The sequence below is a fragment of the Electrona antarctica genome (genome assembly GCF_951216825.1).
Source record: "Electrona antarctica genome assembly, chromosome: 8".
In the NCBI taxonomy this organism is placed as follows: domain Eukaryota; kingdom Metazoa; phylum Chordata; class Actinopteri; order Myctophiformes; family Myctophidae; genus Electrona; species Electrona antarctica.
This window is the reverse complement of record NC_136789.1, coordinates 20291891-20318493: the sequence shown is the minus strand read 5'-3', so window position 1 is coordinate 20318493 and position 26603 is coordinate 20291891. Positions and strand designations below refer to the sequence as shown.

The window sequence follows — 26603 nt, the reverse complement described above, 5'->3', positions numbered from 1 at the left end:
GGAGGTAAATGGACACATTTTAAATAGAGAGGAATAAATGCGGAAAAAAAATCTGCTATTACCCCTGTGGTCTTCTAACCCAGGTAGACTCGTTGCCTATACCCCTACAATATGTCGTTCCATTTTAATTCATAACGTTCATTACATGTCCCGTCATGGGATTTGATCCCTTGAGGTCTCAAGGGATCAAATCTTCCACGAACGCATCCTTGCTTGGTCAGGGTAGATATTGCGCTATGAGCTTCAGCCAGTATTACCCAGGCGGGTGCTATGAGCTTCAGCCAGTATTACCCAGGCGGGTGCTATGAGCTTCAGCCAGTATTACCCAGGCGGGTGCTATGAGCTTCAGCCAGTATTACCCAGGCGGGTGCTATGAGCTTCAGCCAGTATTACCCAGGCGGGTGCTGTTGTCTCATTGGAAGTCTAGGAGACAACCTCCAACCACTGCAGATCTACTAACTATTGTATCAACATAATCTACCGAACATGTTTGGTTTTAATTTAAGTAACATTTAATTCATTAAAATAAGATCAGTCTGCAGACTTAAGAACAAAAGATGAGTTGCTGAGTAAGTGAATATATTCCAATAAACTGGAAGGCTCAAATGATTCTTATACCTTGAACACATTTTCAGGACCATGGACAGAGACGCCAGGCTCAGTATAGGCTACCTGTACCGCATAGTCCTCCTTAGATTAACATAGGCTACAAGTAATACTAACAAAACATTCTAAATAGAGACACACACAAGAGAAATAAAGTTTGCACACTGCGATGTAGCCAAACTGCCATAGTAACCATGTTTATTATGTCTGAAAAAGGCATATATGCCTAAATGTAGTTAAGTCAATTGCTTTGGGGGTTATGTTGCACTGCATGTGCAGAGTTTATGTGCCATTTCTGAATTCCCTATATAGATTTTAAATGTGTGTTCTATTTGTTATGTTAAATACAGACACCGTACAGGCAATGCATATGATTAAAATTAGCCCTTCACTAAATCCCACCTCCAAAAGCGATTGTCCAATACCAATCCAAATAGTTTAGCAACGGTAGCTATGCAGGTCAAGCTTTCTTCGCTGCTAATGTGCCTATTGGACAAGGATGGGTTGGGGAGGGACTTAGTGAAGGGCTAATTGCAGTCTGCTTCCACTGAACTGTTTGACAAGGGTCTGTCGCTCCTCGTCTGTTTGCTGATTCTTCATGCCTGGCAGAGAGATCCTCTCAGTACGAGGGCAGGTTTCATTGTAAGGACAGGCTTTAAGATGTGCTGACATAGAATGGATGTCAGTAACATGCCACGAATCCACTTGGGAGAAAAGGTAACTGAACTGCCATACCTGAGGAGAGGAAAGGAGTGTATAGGAAATCACTGGGCCATTTACAGGTACAGTACTCACCCATTTTCAGTAAAGTCTAGTGCTACTGGTACTTTTACTGGAAAATATTTGACCCTACACAGGTACATTCTAACACTCTCAGGACTAAATTAACATATGGTTTTAATGTGTGTCTCTTTATAAAGAGAAAACAGGGAGAGACCTCACCGGTTTGGCCTTCCACTTGGCTCCATCGTGGGAGTAGGTCTTCTTCTCCCAGTGCAGCGTGACCATCCCTCTGTCCTGGAGCAGAGAGGAGCAGACGTCCCTCATGAGGTGGGACACCAGAGCCAGCTGGGACAGGGACAGGCTGTCCAAGAAACTGGCCATGTGGCACAGCACCTCATAGGGCAGGGAGCTCAGAGAGTCCTGCCCTCCTCCTCCTGCCCTCCCAGCTCTCTTCCTCTGGGTGCTGGGGGGCTCTGTGGAGCTGCTGGGGTCCTCCGCCTGCTTCTCTAGCAGAGCAGGGAGGACGGGACGCAGGTTGAAGCATCTGAGCTCCTTGCTGGAGGAGTTAAAAGACATGATGACGGCAAGGGTTGAATTGAAGTACACATACAGTAGGATGCATAGCTGAGTGTCAGAATTGAACAGTATGTGCTCACTTGTAGATGACGTTGGCCTTGTGTGTGGAAGGCTGGAACCTCCTCTGACTATAAGTGCAGCCCAGGTAAGCCAGGGGACATCTCTCCTCAAACCAGCTATTGAGACCCATCTGGATCTCACTGTGTACATTTCTGGATAATAAAGAGAGACAGTGTACTTTAGTACTTGAGTGACAGTGTACAGTAAGTGCATGGAAAATACAGGTATTTTAGAGTGTGCATCAAATGTTTAATTATGTGCATTTGATACTTTACTAAATCATTAGCCACTATCCTTTTTGTTCATCTCGAGTCATGGAGAATTGGGAGAAATGTAAAAACTACACATTATAAATGTAACACGTTCTTCGCTTATTCCCATGAAACAGCCGATTTGAATGCACAGCCCTGGTATTCATTGCACATACTGTACTCCCATTAAGCAGGGGAACCATGCATGTGACACATTTTATCATTACAGAAATTAGGCAAATTATTTTGAAATTGCCATATAAATTGCTCATTATGTGACATTGAAATAAATAAAAAATCATACCCGTGTAAAGTGAGCGGCGCTCATATCATCGTACATCATCATGACATAAAATAGACACTATAGAGTCTATCAGCTCAGACACTATGATGTCAAATAGACACTATAGAGTCTATCAGCTCAGACACTATGATGTCAAATTCTCCATTCATTGTCAATTAATGTTTGTAGTTTGTGGACACCAAAAGCTGGACATAGGAGGGGCTAGTGCCACTCAAATATGTACTCCCTCCTGTGGTATAAAAGTTAATTGTATGGTCCAGAGAAAAGGGTAGAGAATTCAGAAACCATATATTTTGATATATAGGATAGTCTATCATGGAGTCACTCCGGAAAAAGTCAGTATTAAGTATTACAAGGCAATAATGTGTCACATTGCCACATTGTGAGCTAGTACAGTGCAGTTCACCTGAAGTGTGCGGGGAGCTCCCTGCGATGGAAGCTTTGACCACAGCGGAACGTGAAGAGGGAGTTGCCACTGTGGTTTCTGGCGCTGATGCACTCTGGCTGCAGCTGGAGGCGGAGCCTCAGTGGCCTGTCCGCCATCACGTCCCCCAGGGTCGTCCTCCGTTTGAATGGGGCCTTGCGGAACAGGTGCGTCTGGGTGCCATGGTCCACGTACGCACCATCTATGCCTTTCTCCGCGCTGATCTGCCACCATAATCAATGATTACTATGCAAACCTGGAACAGGAATCAAATGTATACATCTACCGTGACAAACAGGGACATTACTTAAAAGGGCAATGGTTATGGGTTATGGGTTACACATACTGGTATATCTGCAAGAAACAATCCCATGTGCTAGACAGAAGAACATACTAGAATAGAAAGACAGACTACACACAGTGGATGTGGACTCCCATAGTGAGTGTAATAAATTACCGCCCTTACCTTGGTGGAAATGTATTAAACTCACTATATGGGAGCACTTTTACAACACCTTCTGTTGCATGAGGTGTTCAATTTACCGGTCACATCTATGAGGCAGCATTTATGTTATTGCAACATAGTACCGCTTACAGCTTTTCATAATTCTGCAGTTTTGCCAGACTATCAAAATTATTATTTTACAATCACGATCACTTTTCTTTTTCAGAGGGAAGCTATAAAGTGTCTGCACTATTTTCTTTCAGGGCCACTTCCTCATAGACCCATATGATGTAATCTTCAATCAAGCCATGCATTGGAAGGGCTGGCGCCCCTCCAAAGTGAAATCTATAATAATTCAACGTCTCCCTGACCTCATGACCCACGGCCTCCAGCTCTGCGAAGCCCAGCAGAGTGGTCTCAGCCTCGTCACTGTACCAGTCGTCTTCCTTCACCTTCAGGTCAGACGTATCCACGCCCCTCGCCTCAGTCTTAGCCTTCGGTAATGCACCAAGTATGTGGACCCGGTTTTTGACATGGTAGCCCGCTGGGAGCTGGTTGGAAAATAGGACAGAATCATGTCAAGTTAGACAATAGAATGAAATAAACAAGATAGTACATAAATCAGAATAGAATGACGCAAAACAAAATAGAATGCTTCTTCATGAAACATGGACTTGACACCCCCCAACGCACACACACACACACACACACACACACACACACACACACACACACACAGTATGCTTGTACAGTAGTACTGTACTCATGGACCTCACCTTGAAAGAGTGCAGTGTCTGGACAGGGATAGGCTCCAGGCTTCCATACACAAAGTCCTTCTCTCTGGGCGTACAGGCATCAATCTGGCCAAAGTGGACCAGCATGCGTCCATGGTGCACCAGGTACATGTTGTACTCCTGTGGAGAGAGCGTCTGCTCCAGGCGTTCCAGGACCCCCTCGTGCCACGGAGAGGACTGCGAGTCCTGCTGGTGGCCGTCTCCGGAAGTGGCCGCGGCGGCACCTCCGGCAGCCGCCTCACCCTCTCTACTCCCTTCCACTTGTGCATCCTTTCCCCCTTCTCCACTCGCTGCCTCCGTTTCCTTAAGGGCGGCCTCAGCAGCGGAACATTGACTCCTCTCCATGCTGAACATCCTCTCCATCAGGTTGTAAGTGTGTGTGCGGGTGTTAACCCCTTTATCTGGCTCTTTCCCTGCATCAGGCTCACTGTTCTCAGTACTGACAACAGGCTGAGGCTGCACTCTGGATGGACGAGGACCTACGAGAGACCAAGGATGAGGGCACATAGTTTAATACTATAAAGACATGTAGACAGTAGAACCATGGTAATCAACTGGTTGACTGGTTGTTAAAAACAATATTATTATACAGCATTACGTTCCTCTTGGCCTACAACCCTATGAGAGCATCTTGTGTGTCTGTTTTGGGCCCCAACTCGCAAGTTGTGCAACGCAGCAGACAGTAGAGGATAAACCCTACAATGACGAATTGAACACTAATTCGATATACGTAAAGAAGTAGACACATTGTCAGTACTATGGTAAGCTGGTGTAATCTATGTATGTATTATATATACATATATTTACACAGTAAAATCCTCAGTGTTAACTCTGAGAGTGTAGAAATTGGTAAATGTATACTGAGGACTTTATACTTGTAAACATTGTGATTGTGATTCACTTTTGTTAGCGGTTTTACCATTGAGGGTAAGATTCAATTGTTGACATGGCGTCTTCTTCCTCCTCTCCTCCTCCTTTATCATCTCTTCCTCCTTTCTCTTCTCCTCCTCCTTTCTCATCTCCTCCTCTTTTGTCTTGGCCTCCTCCTTTCTCTTCTCCTCTTCATCGTCGTCGTCCTCATCCATTTGCTCCGGGTACAGGGGCTTCATCCTCAGGCGGCCATAAAGGACCCTCTGGTCATCTAGGGCCAAAGCCAGGTCCAGGGCCTCCGCCGGCCCCACGTTCTGCCTCAGAACATTATCCTGCAAGGTTATGGTGTTGTGTGGATGAGTGTCGTTTGTGGGCCAGCGCAACCACTCCATGGAGCAGCACACCACGCTGGCCGGGCAGCTGCCCAAGTGCTCTGCCTGCTTAGACCGGGGCATGGAGTGTGGGCAGCCATACTCAGCGTTGAGGCAGGGAACGCTGACGTTGAGGCAGAGCAGCATGTGCTCCTCCTCTTTACACAGGTGGTAGTGAGTCCCGCAGTGCAGGCGACATTGGGTCAGCACACAGGACACAGAGATTTCCACCTTCTTCCGGCAGTGGACACTGTAGCAGCTCTCACAGTGGGAATGGAGTTGGGTCTTGGAGGCCCGATTCTGACCGTCCTGAGAGTTAGTCCAGAGAGAATGACAGAGATGGAGAGGGGGAAAGGGATATAAATGTTGTATTGAAAGCAGGTTATTAAAGGGAAACTTCACCCTTTTTGCAAAAAAAAATATGTTAATTACGTTTAGAAGATGTAGAACACTTTCCTGGGGGTCTTTATGTGTGTAATATGTGGTTTTAGATATTTTAGATTTTAGCAGTGAGCCCAGTGTCTCTGATGTCATAGACACTGGGCTCACTTACTTCCTGGACTACATGTTGTCTCAGTAAGACAGCCCTCCCCCTATCCACAAGGAGGAGTAGTGCACCAACGCATTATGGGAATTGTAGTCCAGGAAGGAAGTGAGCCCAGTGTCGATGACATCAGAGCATAGAGTATATAAAAGGATAGAGACTGATCTGGCGCGAAGCTCCGCCCCCTCCGCTATTCATGTCGGTGGAAGTTGCTCAGTGGCGTTTTGAAGCACCCGGAAGGACCGTCTCAAAACGTCTACTTCCGCATTTGCCAACCAAATTTTGGTTGGCAAATGCGGAAGTGCAACCGAGCGCTCAATGTTAAATGTTAAATGTTAAAGTCATGAATCCACGGGTCCGCCTGTAGTCCCTCATCTTACCACTAGGGCCCAGTGCTTCAACGTTGGAGTGCCTCACTGGCCCCTTGCATCAGAGACACTGGGCTCACTGCTAAGAGTGACTGTTTAATCATGTCTTACACTTAATTATATCATACGAGAATGGCACGGTGTGGCAAAAACAGCTGAACTTCAAGCTCACAACTGCATACACGATGCACACTTGTAGATCAACTAATTCCAGGACTTGACACCATCATACGACAGAGAATAACTAACGCATTATTATTGTGTATGTGCACTGTTGATCCTGTTGCCTTACAGGTAATTGTAGTTATTGTACTGCTGCAAGTCATATACTTGACTATACCAGTTAGTGTGGCGGGCCCTTTTGCGAGCCCATGCCCAGCAGGGGCCCAATGTCTCAACATTTGCCTACCGGTATGTTCATAGTTTAATAGGAGGATGGTTAAGAAATTCTACTGTAGCAACTAGGACGACTGAAGGGGACACTATTATTATACAAAACTTTATCGATAGAAGGCCTGATGTCCTGATAGTCCTATTAACGATGTTAAAACCAAACTTCTTTATCAGTTCCAGCTACATTCTGTCTTTTCACCTCGTCAAATACGCAAAATCGGGAGTGTTAATTTAACTCTGATAACCTAAAAACTGAGCTTCATACATAAGACGGCCTGCATGCCTGTGACTGTGTACTGCCATGGTCCAAAACGAACAACACTAATTGACCATGGCTAATTGTGTACTACACACATGCTAAAAGCTAAATCAAATGACATACCTGGCTTCTTCTATGCATCCTCAGCAAAGTTGTTTGTTTATGTTATTTTCCACAGTGTCCTGAAGAAAGAAGGCAAGATTGGGGTTTCATTCTCTCCCACTGGATAAATAAAAGAAAATAATCTGGCAAACACACATTGTGAATAGGCCTACATTCCTCTATAAGTAAAAGACAAATCTACTGGTTATAGCTGTAAAATGCCCACCGATATGTGCGTAAATTGTAAAGGAAAGAACCATGTTCCACCAACTTGTATGCTGTGCCTTCCTTCACATGCGCTTCAAAATACCAAATGTGTTATAAATAGATCTGTGTACCAGCTGAGAAATGCAACATTGCATGTTTGGTCAAATGGTTTGGGTTACCAGACACTGTCACTTAAAACAGTATATTTCTCTTATTTCAGCCCCATTTAACAATAAGCTTTTGACTGGCCAAGCAGATGTCAGGGGTATCAGTTCTCAAGCATTGAGTTTATAAAGCAAATCCAGAAATGGAATAATAGTGTGTGCATCTGATGCCCTCTACCGGCTGTTTCCATTATAGTTTGAAACCCTGACTAAGTATGTAAATCAACTTTAAGTCAGGATTGTTTTCTAATATAACTTTCGGTCACAGTGTTTTATTTATTTCATGCAAATGTCTCCATACAGTATGCTTTTGTTTTGAGTAAAGCCTAAGAACGGATTTGAAAAAATAGAAATAGTAGAAATAACACAGCCTTGAAGTTTTATGTGGCCGCGTGATTCTGAGTGGCATCTTGGTCTGTAACCTGACTACTCTAGTAAAGAGAATGAGAGAAGGGGGTGCTATCCCATCATGCATGGGGACACAGCTAATCTATTTTAACCAGCCTGTCCAGTTAGAGGGGAGGTACATGTCCACATTGGCAGCTGCCAGCTGGGTAAGACTTTTGTCCCGCTGTGCTTACTTTACTGCAATCAAAATTGCTTTAATGTGAGCTAGTTTATAATTTCAATAACAAATCTGTTTTTTTCTTCCCGTTAGTCAACATTCTAATGCTATAGGACACCTTAACTTCTGTGACATACTGACACTACCCTGTGGATATGGTGAGTTAAACAACATATATATTTCGGAATGATTCCAATTTCCACATGATGAATGAACAGTATGAACACCCAAACGTTTTTGTATATAGCCATCATAGTGGTGTCTAGTATTGTTTGCTGCTGTGCTTATTCGTCATCATGTAAATGAAGGTTACCTCAAGTGCCTTTCGATTATAAAAAAGCCAGTTTGAAATGAAAAATGAAAAAGGTAGGCTAGTCGGCTACATATAGTAGTAGCTATCATATTTGATTGCATGACAGATTCGAAATGACATTGAAATGGCATTGAAAGCAGATGTTTCTCTCTCTCTCTCGCTCTCTTCAATGTCTTCAACTTGTCATAAGTTACAGGGATACAATAGCAATTGACCTTATGCAGAACGCAGCCATCTTACCATTTAGTTAATGGCAGGGTGGCAACTATAGCCTCAATTTACCATTGACAGCCCATACATCCAAACAGAAAAGTCAGCTCTGATTGTATTAAACTACGTAAAACTCACCAACATTGCAGCTGTACGAAAAGATCCTCTTTCAATCTGCAAAGTGTTTGTTTCATAAAAATCCACCGTAGAGATGTTATGAGCTACTTCCTGTCAAGAAATTCATTGCAGCAGGTGATAATTTGTGTTGTAGTGTTGTAGTTTGGAAGTGCTCGTTGGGCATCACTCAATGGACCTGCATACCACCTGTTGTGAATGTGCACATAATGCAGGAGGCAGCAGGACATTGCTTTACCGAAGGCGAGCGCTTCCAAACTACCACATAATGCAGGAGGCAGCAGGACATTGCTTTACCGAAGGCGAGCGCTTCCAAACTCAAACACTTATATTATCTCCGCACCATGGGGGGACGGGCCTTCTGCTCAGCTGCTCCTCACCACAGTCCGTAGATGCTTTTAAAAAGGGACTAAAGACCTTCCCTTTTAGCAAGGCATTTGCCTAGTTGGACTTTTAAGATGCCCTGTGTGCTTCTTTTAACCTTTTAGCTGTTTAGGTGATCACAGTTTTTTTTTTATTGTTTTTTTTTTAAAGAAAAATAATCACCTGCAAGGAATTTCTTAACAGGAAGTAGCTCATAACATGGCTATGGTAATTTCTATGAAACAAACACTTTGCAACTAGAAATGTACTCTCTCTCGTCGCACGCACGCACGCACACGCACACACCTTTTTCTCTCTTGTCTCTCTTTTTCTGCAATGAAGTGTCTTGACTCTTGTCTCTGTCTTTCTCTCTGTTACTCTCATCACCGTCACCAGCGGGCCTCCAAGACACAGCTCCATTCTCACTGTGAGAGCTGCTACAGTCGGCATTGCAGGAAGAAGGTGGACATCTCGGTGTCCTGTGTGCTGACCCAATGTCACCTGCACTGCGGGGCTCACTACCACCTGTGTAAAGAGGAGGAGCACATGCTGCTCTGCCCCAACGTCAGGGTTCCCTGCCTCAACGCCGAGTCGGGCTGCCCACTCACCATGCCACGGCGAGGCCAGGCGGCTCACCTCCGGGACTGCCCAGCCAGTGTGGTGTGCTGCTCCATGGAGTGGAACCGCTGGCCAGCGGAGGACGCCAATGCTCACCCCAACACGGAGCTGCGCCAAAACCTACTGAAGGACAACAGATGCCGAGCAGAGTGTCTGGACCTGGCCATGTCCCTGAGAGACCAAGACCAACTCTTCCACTCCCTGAAGATGAAGAAGCTCTTCCCGGAGTTGACCCAGAGACTGGAAGAGGACCTGGAGGGCGAGAGGAAGGCAGAGGAGATGAGGAAGAAGAAAGAGGAGCAGAAGAGGGCTGCCTTCGAGAAGGAGCAGGTGGAGAGGGAGGCGAGGAGGGCGAGGTGGGAGGAGGCGGAGAGGGTAAGAGGGGTAGAGAGAGCAGCGGCAGAGGCAAGAGCGGCGGAGGCGAGAGCAGCTGTGGCGGCAGCCGCCGGGATGGAGCAAGAGGGAGAACTCACCCGGGAGGAGCGGGAGGCCCTGGCCAGGGGTCAGGGAGTGGGCGCTGTAGGACTGCAGAATTACAGCAGGTGGGAGAAAATGTTCAACATGGAGATGGGCGGCTGCAGGGAGGCTGGTCAGATGGCTGCTGCTAAGGGTAACGGTCAGAGTGAGGTCAAAGATGAAGGGAAGGGGCTCGGCGTGCTCACCGAAGGGGACGAAAATGCTGGGACATCAACGTGCATGGATAAACAGGCATGTACCTCCTTCTCCAGTACGACAGAGGAAGAGAGAATGGGTTTTGTGTGGTGCGGGCACATGGAGCCAATGAAGATCATCACCGCGCGATTCAAGGCTCCCACCAGCTTCAAAGCCAGAAATAACCGCGGCCGCAACCCTTGGGCCAAGAGAGAGAGCGTCGGATTGGACACCAGCGACCTAGGGGTGCCCTTGGAGAATATACCTCTTTGGGAGGAAGTTCAGGTGAAAGTTGTCATTTACTGTCTAGGTTTGAATAGCTGACAGTTGTGTGTGTGTGTGTGTGTGTGTGTGTGTGTGTGTGTGTGTGTGTGTGTGTGTGTACGTGTGTGTAGTACGTGTGTGGCTCTTACTATTGGCTCAAGCCCACCAGAAACGGCGTTCGAGTTGCATCCCGAATAGTAAATATTAGTACCCCCGGCCCCTAGTTTCCATGCCCCGACCATAGAGTTGGCCCTGACACGTAGTCCAGCAGGGGGAGTCGTTTACCAGGCTATGTCAGGACCACCCGGCATGCGTGCAGTCCGGGTGAACACAGCCAAACACCACAACGTCTAGTATGCCGTATGGCCATATTGGCCATATTCCAACGTCCTGATAATGGTTGATTTTGTGTATTTAATGCAGTGATAACAACGACCCTTTGCAACACTATACTAAATAATAGAAATCCCCTAGCAACAGCCAGTAGCAATTGCCTACTACACCCTAGCAACCACCTGTTTCAACCTAGCAATGCCCTCAGAACTCTTCACGGGTCCAAAATGACAGACCCTAATGGACCCATGAAAATTGTTCTGGCTTAGATGTAGAGCTGAATCAATACCATGCAACCCTAGCACAGCCTAACGACTGCCTAATACACCAGAGCAACACCCTATAGAAACCACCTACCAATACTATTCTTTAAATATGAATCCGCAAAAACATACTCTTGTGTGGTTCCTAACTGTAACGTACTGTAATGCGTCTGATTTGGTCCCCAAGGCATCTCTGCTGTGCTGCCTGGAGAAGGAGCAGCGTGGACACCTTATTGCAGAGGCTTCCGGCGACACTTTTATGTCTGATCAAGGCTCGCAGACATACAGCTTTCTGTCGGCCCCATTCCGACACAACATGGTTCTGGCCGACCTGACGGAGGGCAAGCCTCTGGAGCTGCACCTCCAGCTGCAGGTGGAGAGCGTCACCAGCATACACAACAAGGGCACCTCCGCCTTCACCTTCCTCTGTGGACACGCCTTCCAGCGGCGAGAGTACGGCCAGCACTACAGGTGGATGTCCTTGTCACTTATTCAAAAACATTATTGAGTACCACAGACGAATAACAGTCTAAGTCCACACTATTGATCCATAATATATAAATGATAGATAAGGGTTCAGGACAACGAGGCCTTTTCGTGGAGGGGTCAGTCTGAAATTTGGAAACAGAAACAGTCCAGGTTCTCTAACATATTGTTTTTGTGGCCATTGTAGCTACAACTTCTAGATGAGACAAAACCTGTTAAACAGCTAAACGACACGCACATCTCAGATCTACTAGGCTGGGTGCTGAATCAAAAATGTTAAACATAACATAAAAATCTGCACACCAGTGTTACTGCTCCCATAAGCAATTTAACTGGTATGTTTCGAGCCTTTCTCAGACCTTCTTTCTCAGACCCTAATGGAGATCTGCCCTAATGTCTGAGGGAGAAATGTTGCCAAATACATTGCTTATGGGAGCAGTAACTGGAGTGCAGAATTGTATTCTTGTCAACCGTAGATATATAGTACAACATCGACCTTATTATTAGCTGCTCTGAATCATCTTGATGTATAGACACATCTATGCATCTAATGTCCCACACTGGTTAAAACATACAATCGAATGCCTGTTAGTGGAGAAAAGCTCTGAACAGGTCTTTTAAACCCCCCCCCCCCCCCCCCCCCCCCCCAACCAATCAAAACAAGAAATGTGCACAGTGATATACAGATGAGCGCGAACGGCTGGTTTGAGCAGAGATGTCCCCTATCTTACCTGGGATGCACCTACACTCAGAGGCGCTTCCAGCCATTGACACAGAAGGCCACCATTAATTACATGTAAGTATTAACTCATGATTGCCTTTTGTTATCATCTGAATGTGTTATATTCACAACATGATTTATTTAGATTCAAATTTGTTTGTTTGTTTGAATTATCACTGCTTCTGCTTTTAGCCAGGAGCTGAGCTGTTACAGCTTGTGTCCCGTCCTCCCTGCCTTGCTAGAGGAGGGGTCCGCGAACCCCAGCAGCTCAACAGAGCCCCCCAGCACCCAGAGGAAGAGAGCTGGGAGGGCAGGAGGAGGAGGGCAGGACTCTCTGAGCTCCCTGCCCTATGAGGTGCTGTGCCACATGGCCAGTTTCTTGGACAGCCTGTCCCTGTCCCAGCTGGCTCTGGTGTCCCACCTTATGAGGGACGTGTGCTCCTCTCTGCTCCAGGACAGAGGGATGGTCACACTGCATTGGGAGAGGAAGACCTACTCCCACGGTGGAGCCAAGTGGAGGGTGAAGCATAAGGTAAGTCAAACTGTCAGTACTTTATGCAACTGTGGCAGTTCACCCTAACCTGACTCCGCCAGATGGGGCAGCAGAGAGTACACTCCTCCTGCTCCCATCTGGGAACTCTCAGGCAGACTTGATGCCCGGCCACAAAACGGCCTGGCCAATCAGCAGCAGCTAGAAGCTAGAAGCTGCTGCTAGAAGCTGCTAGAAGCTGCTGCTGATTGGCCAGGCCGTTTTGTGGCCGGGCATCAAGTCTGCCTGAGAGTTCCCAGATGGGAGCAGGAGGGGGGAACCCAGTGTACTCTCTGCTGCCCCATCTGGCGGAGTCAGGTTAAGTTCACCCTGCCACTAACAGCACAAACCCTAATGTAGGGTTTCTGAAATATTTCCACCTCCTGGATCCTAGGATACAATGTGTATTACATAACCGGGTGTGGGTCATTATCACCTTGCGTGGTTCCTGACTTGACTTGCATGGTCCCCGAGTAAGGGACAAACTCTGCAAACACCTATATGCAACTCTTCTGCTCTAATGTTGTTGTTGATGTGCTTTAACTCAAACCTGCATCTTCTCAGGTATGGCAGTTCAGCACCCTCTTCTCCCCAGTGGACAGGTGGGGTTTCCAGGATGTGCCATCCATGTCTGAACACCTGAAGGTGTGTCCGTACTATGAGAGAGAGCACAGGACAGATCGTGTTCTCCTGCCACGCATCAAACAAGACAAACTCATCAACACACAATGCAAAGGCCCCTCTCTGATTGGTCTATTCCAGAAAGATACATTAATTATGTAGCATACCGGTATGACGTTAATATGTAAGCTATTGATTCATCAATGACATGTTACATAACTTACATACATACTTGTGCTTTCATTGCTACTGTATCAACCATTCTGGTAACTAAGGAGTTAGCTGGTGTGTTTTTTCTTCTAATATTCATGTGTGCTGTATGCATACACCTGTATATGATGAAAACTCACATACCGTGTACACATATTTTCAACCTTTCTATAAATGTAACGGAACACCAGGAGATATTCTTCATTATGACTGTCTGTTACTGCATTGAATCTGAATCTGATGCTACGCGGTTGTACTGTACCTCATAGCTTTTGCATCACAAGTGGTCAAGAAACTAAACCAAAGATTTTTGGGCAGGATCTCCTATTTTGTCAACAAAATTGCACTAAAGACTCTAGCTGGAGCACTCTGTGAGCAATGTGATTTTGATTATGCTTGCACCTCTTGGTTCTTCAACAACTCAATGGCACCAAAAACAAAGCTTCAGACCTCCCCAATTCATCTACTACTCGGCCTAAACCTCACACGTTGCTAGTTTGGGATGGCTCAGGGACGGGTAACAATGGGACTGGTATTTAAGATACTCAAAAGAGACAGTGCCCTCATATCTGTCTAACTACTTCAAAATAATAACATCTCAGAAGGTCACAAGGGGAGCTAGTTTTATTTCCCTTTGAAAGGAGGTGACTTAGACTACCGCCGTTTTTCCTTTTTTATCTTTTTTATATATATATATACACTGTAGCTGTTTATATTTGTTGATTACATGAATTAATGTATAATTAATATTTGACGCTCTGTTGATTAATTGAATATATATAGGACCACAATGGAAACACGTCCCCATGATTTGTTTGTGTTATCCTTTAGCTTAAATGTCTTACTGTACCACTGTGCTGTTTACATTTCTGCCTAATAAAGTATTCAGTCAATCACTGTCCAATTCATAATTACACTGAAGAACATCAGAACACTGTTCATGAATGATAGAGGCGTTGCTCACAATTATCGAAAGTAATTACAAACAATGTGGTTTCACAGTTTGGTTTGGGACCTTGTTTGATTTTATGACCTATGGTTCAAGCTATGGTTCAAGAGTTATAGGTGAAGATATAAAGTGGCCTAATATAGCACCACCATGAGGCTGATTTGAAAAGTTGGGTTCTTCCTTGGTCTACATAAAATCTGCCTCCCAGCCTATCGTCCTGGAAGACATAACTACATTGTTTTGTTCCACATAACTGAAGAATAGTCTAAATGTCTGAGAGTATACTGAGTTTTTTTTAAATAAAAATACTGAAAACAGGAAAATTCTCATTTGGTTTCACGGCTCCCAGTGTTGAGAGAAAGTCTGAAAGAAAAGATGTCACTCACCACTGATGGAAATATTTAACAACACTTCCAACAGGATGCATAAGCAAATCTGTGTCCTTCCAGTTACACAATTGCTACCCCAAACCTTTAGGCCACTATACGCCACTAATTTTCCTTAACAAAGGAATATTTTTTATTTCATGTTTAGTTTCTTGACTTCATAGTAAGTATTACATCATTCAGGTCACAATATGTAAACCACTGGACTGGTCGAGAACCACTGTTTTAAACCTATCAATGTGAATGCTAAATGAACAAGGTCCTTGTACACAGTGACAAACGCCTACTGTTGGCTCCCTCTACTGGTCCATGCCAGCATTGTTTGTGTCAGAACACATCAGCCCGGAGCAGCCTGTAGAACAGCACCGTGCTCATGGTGGTGATGAGGCTCAGACCTACAGTCCCCAGTGTCAGGACAACGCGTGGCACATGTTCGCCGTGGGCGGCCAGCCAGCGGGTCATCCAACCCAACGTGCACACACGAAACATCAAGAACCTGAGGTTGAGATGGAGACAGTTACATTATTGGCATTTAGCTGATGTGATCATCAGCTGTGTAGTGACTTTCAACTAGTGAGCAAGCAGCGATCCAATCCGATGCCTTGCTCAATGACACTAGCAGTTTAGCAGGACACATGGATTTTGCTAGACAGCCACTCCTAACCCTTAGGTTTCCCTATGCCAGCTGCGAGGACCAGCTGAAGTCGACCCAAAACATCTTATTTCACCTCACCTTATCTCAAGTTTAGTGTTCAATTCAGTTGACTTCAAGTTAATACATGCACTGATAAAGGCGACCTACAGTGACCTACGTTGCCAGGTTGAGCAGGCTGATGAGTCGGTAGGCCGTGGAGGGGCGTGAGGTTGTTGCGGTGTCGCAGGTCAGTGGCCGGTTTCTCTGTCCGGCTAGGAGCAGGAGCTGGCGAACATGGAGGAAGATTGAGTTGATCTCCACCAGCAGAGACACCGCAGCAAATCCCACATAGAGACGAGAGGTCAATGCCAGGCCGAAACAGGAGATTACCTACAGTATGTGGTACAATAGGAAAAACAGGATCAATTCACACCAAGGGAGGCAAACATACACACACGCAGCCACACACAAGCACTTGTGGATTTGCTTAGAAAGATGTATGCAGAATCTCAGATAGAACTGTTTGCATTTAATATGAGTAGATGTTAAATCCCAGAAACTGGGTGTTTTAAAGTTACTATTGTTTGTCCCAAAATCCAGTTTGTAGCCTGCCCTATAGTGGTGATGGCCTGAAAAAAAGAGTATGTAACACATTGAAAGAGATGTGTTTTCATTATTCATATAGACTTGAACTACAGCACGTTGCTTCTGATTAAAAGCATTTTTGTAAAGTTTATTTGACTACCGAGCTCACCTTGAACTGTGAAGAGATATGCTTAGAGATTAAATGTTTTTTTATGGTGGAAAAGATAGTATTTTACTGACTCTCATGTTAAATCAGCAATTATGGGGAGAGGGACAAAGGGACCCACATCAGTACATAAAAATACACAAAACATCATGGATATTCCATATCAGAAAAACACAGTTTGGGTGTGTTAGCAGCACTGCAGCTTCATAGCAAGAAGGTCTTGGGTTTGACTTTGAACCCAATATTTTAGTGTGAAGTTAGTATGTTCTCCATGAGTTCATATCGGTTCATATGGGTTTGCTTCCACACCAAAAGACCTGGCATGATGCTAGGAACATAGACCTGCCACTGTGCCACTGACCTTGAAGCACTATAGCCTTAGAACTGGAGTTGGTCCCTGCACAGCTCAGTGGCTGCCAACTTCTCCTAATACTTAGAAGGGGTCAAATGCAGAGGACGAATTTACCCATGGGTCACTCGGTTGAATTAGTTCAAAATCAATAGGATATGTTACAGTACCCAACAACCCCCCCCCCCCCCACACACACACACACACACACACACACACATACACACAAAACCAGAGAGAGAATTACCATAGAGTGATGAAGCATCACCTCCCAAGACTTTTTAAGAGACTGGTTGAAAGCCAGGTCTAAGAAATCATGGATGAAATAACCTGAAGGAGAAATCACATATCGCATATACATGTATTGGAAGTTACAGGCTTTAGTTCCGACATACTATTGGATGGTATAGTCTCACTCTCTCTGTCTCTCGCGCGCGCACGCACACACACACACGCACACGCACACGCACACACACACACACACACACACACACACACACACACACACACACACACACACACACACACACACACACTTCATTTGTGAACTTTCCTCCAGTGACCTGCTCTAGTACTCACAGAGTTATGTGGCAGTGTATAACTCAAACATTCAGTGGTTGACAATGTAATTGACAGTTTGGATGATTACGCCTTCTGCAAATGACACAGACACTAATACCGTTACGGCGGTTACACAGCATGTGACTTGTGAAATTTCCACATTATGTTTTTCACCTCAAAATAATCTGTTCTGTTCCACTGGTGGATTTTATTCAAACCTGGAATTCTTAAGTTACTGTTTCATAGTGAGTTTTTAGCCTAGCGTGGAATGAATTACATGTTTAAGCATCTTCATGATCATGATGTAACCAGCATGGCTCTCAGTCTCACCTGTAGACACCGCTACCAGACTGTGAGAAAACAGTGAATGAGTGGAGATCAGGTCCTTGGCCATCTCAGGGTGGAGGTAGAAACTGCATGTGAGTGAGAAATGAAAGCGTTCATCACAGAGGGGAAATCTGGACTAAAACAAATTCACTGTGAATTGTATACGCACCATGAACCGGCCCACGCTCCAGTCAGGGCACTGTGAACCAGAGAGGTGCTGATGTTACGCCACCTCCATCTTTTGTTGCGGGCCGGCTCTGGTGTGGGCAGGCACCCGACGAGTCTGTTCACCAGCCTGAAAGAGCATGTAGATCCACCAGTGACCAGGAGAGATGACCACAAATCCATTGTTCTAATCTAAGCAGTCTGTTGAGCACAACTGAAGAGTTCAATTAAAATTCAAATGCATATTTAAGGCACATCCCAAATGAAAAAAGGTTCAACATAAATTGCAAGCGGTGGACTCAGTGTGTGTCAACAATGTCTGAAGTGCCCATTAGCTGTACTCAGGTTCTTCATGCTCACCTGAAGTGATAACTGACATGCTGATAAGGAGGAAAGGGGGCTGTGCAGCTACATCATAACATGTATAGGTTATATTTACACAAATTCCATAACCTAGCCTATCTTTTGACATTACGAGCACAAGTAGGGGGGGGGGGGGGGGGGGGGGGGGGGCTGGGGGATAATTTACTGCTGCTCAATGTTTTCATATTTTCAGTAGAGCAATTAAGGCTCATGTTTGAAGTTAGGGTTATAATCATGCTAGATAAGGATACTGTGTAGGTTAAGGGTTATACTTATGTGCTTAGTGAGGGTTAAGGTTAGAGTTATATAGGGTCAGGTTGCAACTCCTGTAGTGTAATATATGAGTAGATTTGCACATCACAGGTACTCCTCTCTTTGAAGCAAACCCAATCACAGAATAATCAAATGGTACTCCTTCAAAACAGATAGGCCTATATATTTTTTTATTTATTGTTGCACTGTTTTTCATAGAACAAGATTAAGACTGTGTGTAGAATTATATCAGCTGGGCGTTGAGCCTACAATACCCCAGAGTCTACACTGTAGACTAGCCAGTATACATGCTCAGGGACAGGGATAGCTTATGATTGATAATAAAGTATTAAACTGAGTTTAATTTTGTGTATTTGGTCCTTTTGTAAAAAAAATAAAAAAAATAATCAGGGGCGCTCTTATCATCATTATACATGATCACGTTCCGTGCTCAGCCAATCAAATTATCACATTCATGGTACACATACACACCTTATACACATAGGCTATAAACTATGTATGACTATGTTATAGTTGTTGTATTTTGTGTTATCAGTGTTGGATCAAGAAATGTGTTCTGTCACAGCCATAATATGTCCTTGAATGAGGAATATTCCATCTGTTACTGAATTACTGAGGACCTCACACTTCTCCGGTGCCACAACCTACACGTGAGTTACATTGATTGATTGAAATATTTATTAACAGTGAGTGGACGACCCAATTAAGCATTACACTTGTTTCCAACAGGGTCCACCATGTTCAATTCATCAAAACATTTAGAGACGTACAAATAGACACTTCTATATAGACAAAGAACAGAACAGGAATTCATCATAATGGAGGTAAAAAGGGAAAATAAACATGTACAGTGAGGGAAAAAGGGGGGGGGGGGGGCAGAATACAGTATGTACAGTAAGACATGCTGTGATGGTGGCCTTACAGCGAACATAGTGCAAACAGAGTCCTAACGATTCCTAACATATCCTAACGGCCAATTCTAACAGTACGTTTGTATTCCCGGTCCAGAATCACTTCACTGTAGTACCGCAGTAACACCATCTGATGGCGCCAGGGGTGCACACTCAGACGAGGTGGCCGAGTGGTTAAGGCGATGGACTGCTAATCCATTGTGCTCTGCACGCGTGGGTTCGAATCCCATCCTCGTCGTAGGCTTTCTTTATTTCAACAGTGGAATTCCGCAGCCATTTTAAACTAAAGGTCAAAAAGGAAAGTTATTTATCGTTTGTGTGTGTGTGTGTGTGTCAGGGTGAGGGCTGCCAACACTCCTGGATCCTGCAAGAGTCTCCCTGCAGCAGACCTGCATTAACTTTAAATGTAGTGGACTGGAGTGAAGTTATATTTGCCTCTGAGATGTAGTGGAGTAGAAGTAAAGTACATTTGACGTTAAAAACAAAAACAAAAAACACAACATAACATTTTAATTTATTCCGGCTCATCCGAATCTCCTTTGATAGTATCAAAGGAGCCAGACCAAAGGTGGTCATGTTGCGTACTGCATGTTCAGAAAGTTCATTCATACAGCAGGATATCAGACGCTGGCAGTTAAGTTAATAGCCCGAATTTATACTTTGTCGATGTCACTTGCAGAAATGGAAGTGGTGTGAGTGTTGCGTGACGGCAGTAAGTGTTGGAATAAATGCTGCAGTGCTACTAATTTATTTTCCTACCAGACAGACGGTCCAGGGATTCAATCCATGTAGAAGATTTGGTTTTAAGTTTTAAGTTTGGCTCGTCTCGACTCATCAGGGAAATCTAAAAACCACCGGGGTAAGATGTGATGGAAATTCTCTGCAACGGCGCATCTATATCCCTATTTTAAAATGCTCAAACACTGTACATACAGTAAGAATAGAATAAATCATCACTGTCGGGCAGAAACATCGTATCTCCATATTCTAACATTGTTTTGATTACTACAGCGTCACATCAAAACAAGTGTTTGTACTTTTACTCCGGTAAATTTCTAGGAAGGCTGTTAAGAGTACTCGTTACTTTTTAGGTCGGTTGCATCGTATTAGCATTAACGTTTCCTCAAACGATTCCTGGATTTTCTCATCTGTGTTGGCTCAGCTGTATGCATTGCAAGCGATTGTGGTGACGTCACACCACCTACACGTGTGAGTGAGGTGGATACGCCCACAGATCTAGGATCAGATCAGAGTGTGTAGCGTAAACTAAACACAGCAGCATCGAACCTTATATACTCTATGCATCGAACAGACAAAAATCCTCTAAAGTGTGGTTGGACTTTACGAGCCACTCCAAGGAACAGCAATGTGGGTCGATCCCTGTAGGCCTATGTCTCCAGGTCCGCTTGAGTACGGACATACCACACAGTGACACACACACACACACACACACACGTACCACAGCAGCGCACACGCACGCGCGCACACACATTTTAGTTCTTTTTTGTATCCACAAATTACAATGAATTTTACAAGGAAACAAATATAACAGGGTTGACAGAACATGTTTGTTCACTTAAGGATACACATGGCACCTCCTCCACACAGACAAACTGCCTATAACAGCCGAAACAGAACAGTATTTGGCAAGTTGTTTGGCTTTGCTTTTTGTCATGCCAGGAACAAACTGCAGGTTGAAAAGGCCCTCAGCTCTGAAATCGTCAGAATCTGCACCTGGCTCGCTGATAACAAACTATCTTTACACCTGGGAAAAACTGAATCCATTCTGTTTGGATCCAATAGTAATCTCAGCAAGGCAGATGGCTTCTTGGTTAGAGTGGGTGACAATATTATCACACGAAAAGCTGAAATTACCTACCTAGGTTCCATCCTGGAGGCTAATCTTTCCGGTGATAAAATGGCCACCAACGTAATCAAAAAGGTCCTTTACAGGATCTCCTCACTGGTCAACAAAAACACCTTGAAGACACTAACAGGAGCCCTCGTACAAGGTTTCTTTGACTATGCATGCACCTCTTGGTACCACAGCACCACAAAGGCCCTTAAAACAAGTCTCCAGACTTCCCAAAACAAACTGGTCAGGCCTCACCCCTGCCCACTTTGACAGGCTGGAATGGGATAGGGTTGAGGACAGAGTACAGTATCTTGCAATGGGTCTGGTCCACAAGATTCGATACACCACCAAGATACCCATGTACCTGTCTAAATACTTCTTTAATGTCAACAAAGTCCACACCCACAACACCAGAGGGAGTGCAACAAACCATGTGCAACCCAGATTCGGCACAAACAAGGGACTACATTCTTTTCGCTTCTATGCCACCAAAATGTGGAACGCCCTACCAACAGTCATTAAGACATGCGAATCCCTTGACTCCTTCAAAACCGCTCTCAAAGGGCACCTACGGACGACTGCAATTCGAAACTGGCCCCAGTAAAATCTGAATCCCCCCCCACCACCCACCCCTTTTCCCCTCACTGTATATGTTTCTTTTCCCCTTTTACCTCCTTTATGATGAATTCCTGTTCTTTTTTTTGGCTATATAGAAGTGTCTATTTGTACGTCTCTAAATGTTTTGATGATTTGAACAAGGTGGATTACACTTGTAAACAAGTGTAATGCTTTATTGGGTCGTCCACTCACAGTTAACAGTCTTTGTATTGAGTTGTGCTTGAAATGTACTGTAATTCTGCAAACTGTTAATAAATATTTCAATCAATCAATCAATCAATCAATGCCTGCTATTCTTAGGCCACTTTATGCACATGGCCCAGGATTCCGAATATCAGTATGGAAAATCTACAGATACCCCAGGTTTGTTATACTTCCAAGTAATGGTTGGCACACACACACACACACACACACACACACACACACACACACACACACACACACACACACACACACACACACACACACACACACACACACACACACACACACACACACACACACACACACACAGGTCTGATTTTTTCCCACCCAACAGAGACGATATTTTAAAACTTTCGATACACATAAGAATAAATGCAAATGAAACCTATGCGCAGAAATGAAAAGCCAAGTCATCAAATTCTTTGCATATTTTATTTTTCTTATCATGATTTTTTTTCCCAACGCACACATGTCATATTTTACATCTTTGCAATAAAACAGGAATACAATAGTATTTTTTGTACGTTTTTTTTAGGGTTTCATAGATCCAAAAATATGTAACTTTTTTTTTTTTTTTTGGATACGTAAGTTGAACCTGTCGATAAGAGTATGTGCATGTTTGATCAAAGATGGCTTTTCACACATACAGTTATGTTTCACATTTCAGCCCCTAGTCTCCTCCTCGTCTCCTCTCCTTGTCTCCTCCTCTCCTCTCCTCTCCCCAGGCTCTATCAGCTACAGAATTATGATATTGCTTACAACGGTGAGGTTGTACAACTTAATAATAATAATCATAACAATAATTATAATAATCACACATGAGGCTCAACGCTTTTTAAATACAAATATTCAATGCACAAATAATCCCGACGGGAAGAAATGGTCCCCTAATAAAAACAAAAAATGGCAGCCGACTAGAAATAACCCAAGCCTAATAAATAATGATATGTGATTGGTGCAAAGTGCAAATACAAAAAAATAATAAAATAAAAAATAGAATAATAATGACAATGAAACGAATAAAACAAACCTTGGACATTGAATTGATTTTCTCTATTTTCAGTTTTTTTTTGTTTCTTTGTTTTTTTATAGTAATCAACAAATGTGGATTAGGTGAAGAGTTTATTTCAGTTTTGCGTTCAGTACGATGTGAGTCTCTCTCTCCCGAGTCTGAACAAAGACTTGTTATGTACATATTTGACAATACAATCACCAAAATCTACAAAGGAAAATCATGTTCGCCTCGTGGGTTTTTTCATCCTAGTTGGCGCGGCAACATCCTCCTCACCAACATTTTCTCGCCAGGACAATCATCATCATCATCATCATCATCATAATCACCATTATCATCATCATCCCTTGCCACCCGCAGTCATAACCATCAGTCTTTGTCAACATTATTATAATTATTACACAATATTTTACATACGGCAAGTCATTAATAACTTAAAAGGTGATGCGGTCTGCGTAGTGAGAGGACCAGTGTGTGTGTACTCCAAAAGGAAACAAGAGTCTTATTTACAATAAAAAATCATATATCACCCTCGCTGAGTGTGCAAAACCAAAACCGACGGAAATAAATAAAACATTAAAAACAATTAAAGCTCAAACTAAAAATGGAGGAATAATAACCCTCAGGGGGGGGATTCTTTTTTAAATAAAGCCAAATAGCACCTGTATGGATTTAGGATTTAAGGGAACGGAGCGGCTGGTCCATTTCTAGAGCCTCACAGACCCCCAGTGTGAACGGTCAACATTTGTATTTGCTCTCCACCGCGGTTAATTAAAATAAAACAAAACAAAACACAACAGGGTGATATCAGAGCAAACTAAAAAATAAAAAAATAATTAAAGACAAATCACCCCCCCCCCCAACAAAAAAAAAACTCCAGTTCTTTATGTCTGTGAGAAGCAGAACGCGGAACCAGCTAAACAGATGTACCAGTCCTGTGTCACATGGGTGCTGATGGGTTCCAAGCCTCAACACCACCACCACGCTTGGATTTCCTTTAAATTATTATTATGTTTTTTTTTACGGTGTTAGTTGATTAGCAGGTTTCAGTAGCAGGAGTGTAACCCTTTGGGTTATTTTACTGGCGTGCCTGTGGTCTACACACTTGTGTGTGGCGTGTGCATGTGTGTGTGTTTATGTGTGTGTGTGTGTGTGGAGGAGGAAGTACGTCTCTCTGCTGATGCTGGCTTGCAATCCGCTCTCCTCCCGGTTCGGCCTCATCAACGGCTGCAGGTTCCCCGAACCCAAGCCGAAGAGTCTTCTTTCTTCTTCCTCACTGGTGGTAGGTACTTCCTGGTTGACACTGTAGCCCCTCCTCCTCGTCCTCCCCCTCCTTCCAGATATGCAGCAGTAGGATTGCATCCTTTCTCTTCTTCTCCTCCTCTCTTTCTTTCTGTGCATTCTCCTTTCTCTCTCTCTCTCTCTCTCTCTCACTCTGTCCACACCTCTCAGTATCTGTTCTGATGCTCGTAGTGCCAGCGGTTGAAGTCGATGTTGAACGCCACGATGCTGCCCGACGCCATGCCAGTGATCAGAGTCCTGCAAGGACACATTATTATTATTATCATCATCATCATCATCATCATCATCATCATTGTTATTATTATTATGATTATTATTTATTGTTTTTTTATTTAGTATTATTATTATAAAATGTGCGGTAACAGTGGCATCACATTGTAGCGGTCACCCACACAAAGTAAAATCCTCAGTGATTGATCTAAACAAGGCTACATATGAAAACAAAATAAATAAAATACAGGTTTTAAAATCGTGGAATTGAGTAAAAAAAAAAGTGCAACACCTAGTGGCTGAATGTTGCTTGGTCCAGGGGTTCTCAACGTTTTTGGCGTTTATGACCCCCGCCCTGCCTCCCCTCCCCACCTCCAATACAAACTGACTGCAAAAATAACCATTTATGATAAGATATCATAAATGAATACTGAAACCACATCTAATCATTAAGGAAAGTTTATGCATGTACTATGTGTACTATGTAAACTCTTAATTTCCATTTCCCAGCCATTCAGTTTAAATTTATTTTTATTTATTTTTTATAATTTGGGGACCCCCCAAAATAATTTGGCGACCCCCCCAAGTGGTCGCGACCCATGGGTTGAGAACCCCTGGCCTAGTCCAGTAGTGGTGTATGTCTTACCTCTGGTCATGTGACAGGTCCATGGCGCGGATGCCAGCATCACAGCCTGGGTATATGTAGAGCTGTTTGAAGTCACACGCCTGCCACACCTCCACCACACCGTTGTCACCTCCTGTCACCAGGTTCTGACCGTCGCTACTCAACAAGATGGCCTGCAGAGAGAGAGAGACAGAGACATAGAGAGAGAGAGTGAGATAGATAGAATGACAGAGACAAAGAGAAAAGGGAGCAACAGAGAGAGAGAGAGAGAGAGAGAGAGAAAGGGATATTATGTGTTGAGTTTATGTGAGTTAATAATAATAAAATTGCTTTGTAGACAAACACCATACCAATAAGACAATGTGAACACAAGTGAAAGAGAAAGGAGAAATGCAGAATATTCTGCGATACATACAGTACACACATGCAGTCAAGCCAACGTATTGTCACATTACAGGTTTACAGCTCAACCATTGCAGTTTCAAGAACTGAAACTGTAATTTGATCATATTTTGTGGCAGGGAAAGAGAATTATGTACATAATTCATAGGGAGAATTATGTCCCTATGTTATTAGGGAAAGATAATTAAAAGCTGATCTACAATATCACAGCTTGTTGCATCGTGATGCATTGTGATCTTGTAGATCCTCCTGGTACCCCTCAAGGCCCCCTGGGAGTCCCCGGACCCCTGAGAACCAGTGAAAGCATAAATACCCAACCCAGTGACGTACCCTGGTGGAGTCGTTGACTTCCATCTGCGCCAGCAGCTTGCCGTTGATGCTGAAGTTGCAGAAGCGCCCGCGCTCGTAGCAGATGATGCAGTGACCCTCGCTGGACACGGAGATGAGGCGCGGCTGCTGGCACAGCTCTGGGCCCTCCAGGGCCCGCAGCAGGTCCCCTGTGATGGTGTGGACCAGACATGGGCCCTCTGTGACACACACACACACACACACACACACACACACACACACACACACACACACACACACACACACACACACACACACACACACACACAGCTTGAACATTTGCTTAATCTTAATTTAGTTCTAATTACTTTTTGAGTTTGTTTTTATTGTAATATAGGGTATTTGAAGGTCAGAAAAAATACAGTCTAATAAAAACTACAAAACATTATAGTATTCGTTTAAGGACACACAATACCCTTACTGTTAGTTAGATCTCTTTTTCATTAGAAAGACTAGAATCTAGTTTTTGATACTACAGGCCTAATATTATTAGATATAATTTTGGGACCACTGCATTTTAGAAATATACTATATATTCTTCCCACATCCAAATAATTGTAGTTTGTGATTTCTTTGTGTATATTTCGAAAAGGTGAAACAATTTGTATATTTTCT

The 26603-nt window shown here is 44.0% G+C and overlaps 4 protein-coding genes across 5 annotated transcripts in view; 1 reads left to right on the top strand and 3 right to left on the bottom strand.

The window, feature by feature from the left end:
• Positions 1-886: 886 nt before the first annotated feature.
• LOC306927944 (F-box only protein 40-like) lies at positions 887-7385 on the bottom strand. The gene is made up of 10 exons (XM_079507834.1): positions 7317-7385; positions 7112-7170; positions 5103-5724; positions 4166-4662; positions 3761-3940; positions 2927-3168; positions 1986-2117; positions 1549-1885; positions 1140-1341; positions 887-988 (listed from the first exon to the last, which is right to left on the bottom strand). Exons 2-10 carry the CDS (start codon positions 7127-7129, stop codon positions 981-983), a joined length of 2238 nt encoding a protein of 745 aa, XP_079363960.1. The 5' UTR covers positions 7130-7170; positions 7317-7385; the 3' UTR covers positions 887-980.
• A 598-nt stretch (positions 7386-7983) lies between these two features.
• On the top strand, positions 7984-14619 carry LOC306927719 (F-box only protein 40-like). Its single transcript, XM_079507550.1, has 7 exons — positions 7984-8015; positions 8120-8184; positions 9444-10601; positions 11364-11647; positions 12327-12458; positions 12576-12915; positions 13477-14619. The coding sequence occupies exons 2-7, from the start codon at positions 8182-8184 to the stop codon at positions 13693-13695; spliced, it is 2136 nt and encodes a 711-aa protein (XP_079363676.1). The 5' UTR covers positions 7984-8015; positions 8120-8181; the 3' UTR covers positions 13696-14619.
• A 659-nt stretch (positions 14620-15278) lies between these two features.
• LOC306927720 (TLC domain-containing protein 2-like) lies at positions 15279-20583 on the bottom strand (the record flags this gene model as incomplete). 2 transcript variants are annotated; one of them, XM_079507552.1, is made up of 6 exons in its annotated part: positions 15279-15574; positions 15891-16102; positions 17060-17142; positions 17704-17786; positions 17870-17995; positions 20497-20583. In XM_079507552.1, 6 exons carry the CDS (start codon positions 20523-20525, stop codon positions 15406-15408), a joined length of 702 nt encoding a protein of 233 aa, XP_079363678.1. In that variant the 3' UTR covers positions 15279-15405. The 2 variants fall into 2 exon arrangements, with proteins under 2 accessions (XP_079363678.1, XP_079363677.1); XM_079507551.1 differs by lacking the exon at positions 20497-20583 and having other exon boundaries at positions 17870-18048.
• A 1924-nt stretch (positions 20584-22507) lies between these two features.
• The window catches only part of LOC306928655 (neurobeachin-like), a gene marked incomplete at its 5' end in the record, with an annotated part of 211871 nt that continues 207775 nt past the window's right edge, over positions 22508-26603 (bottom strand). The window contains 3 exons of the mRNA XM_079508925.1: positions 22508-24640; positions 25260-25411; positions 25971-26167. Coding sequence (XP_079365051.1) covers positions 24550-24640; positions 25260-25411; positions 25971-26167 — 440 coding nt within the window. The 3' untranslated portion in view covers positions 22508-24549. The remainder of the gene's footprint in view (positions 24641-25259; positions 25412-25970; positions 26168-26603) is intronic.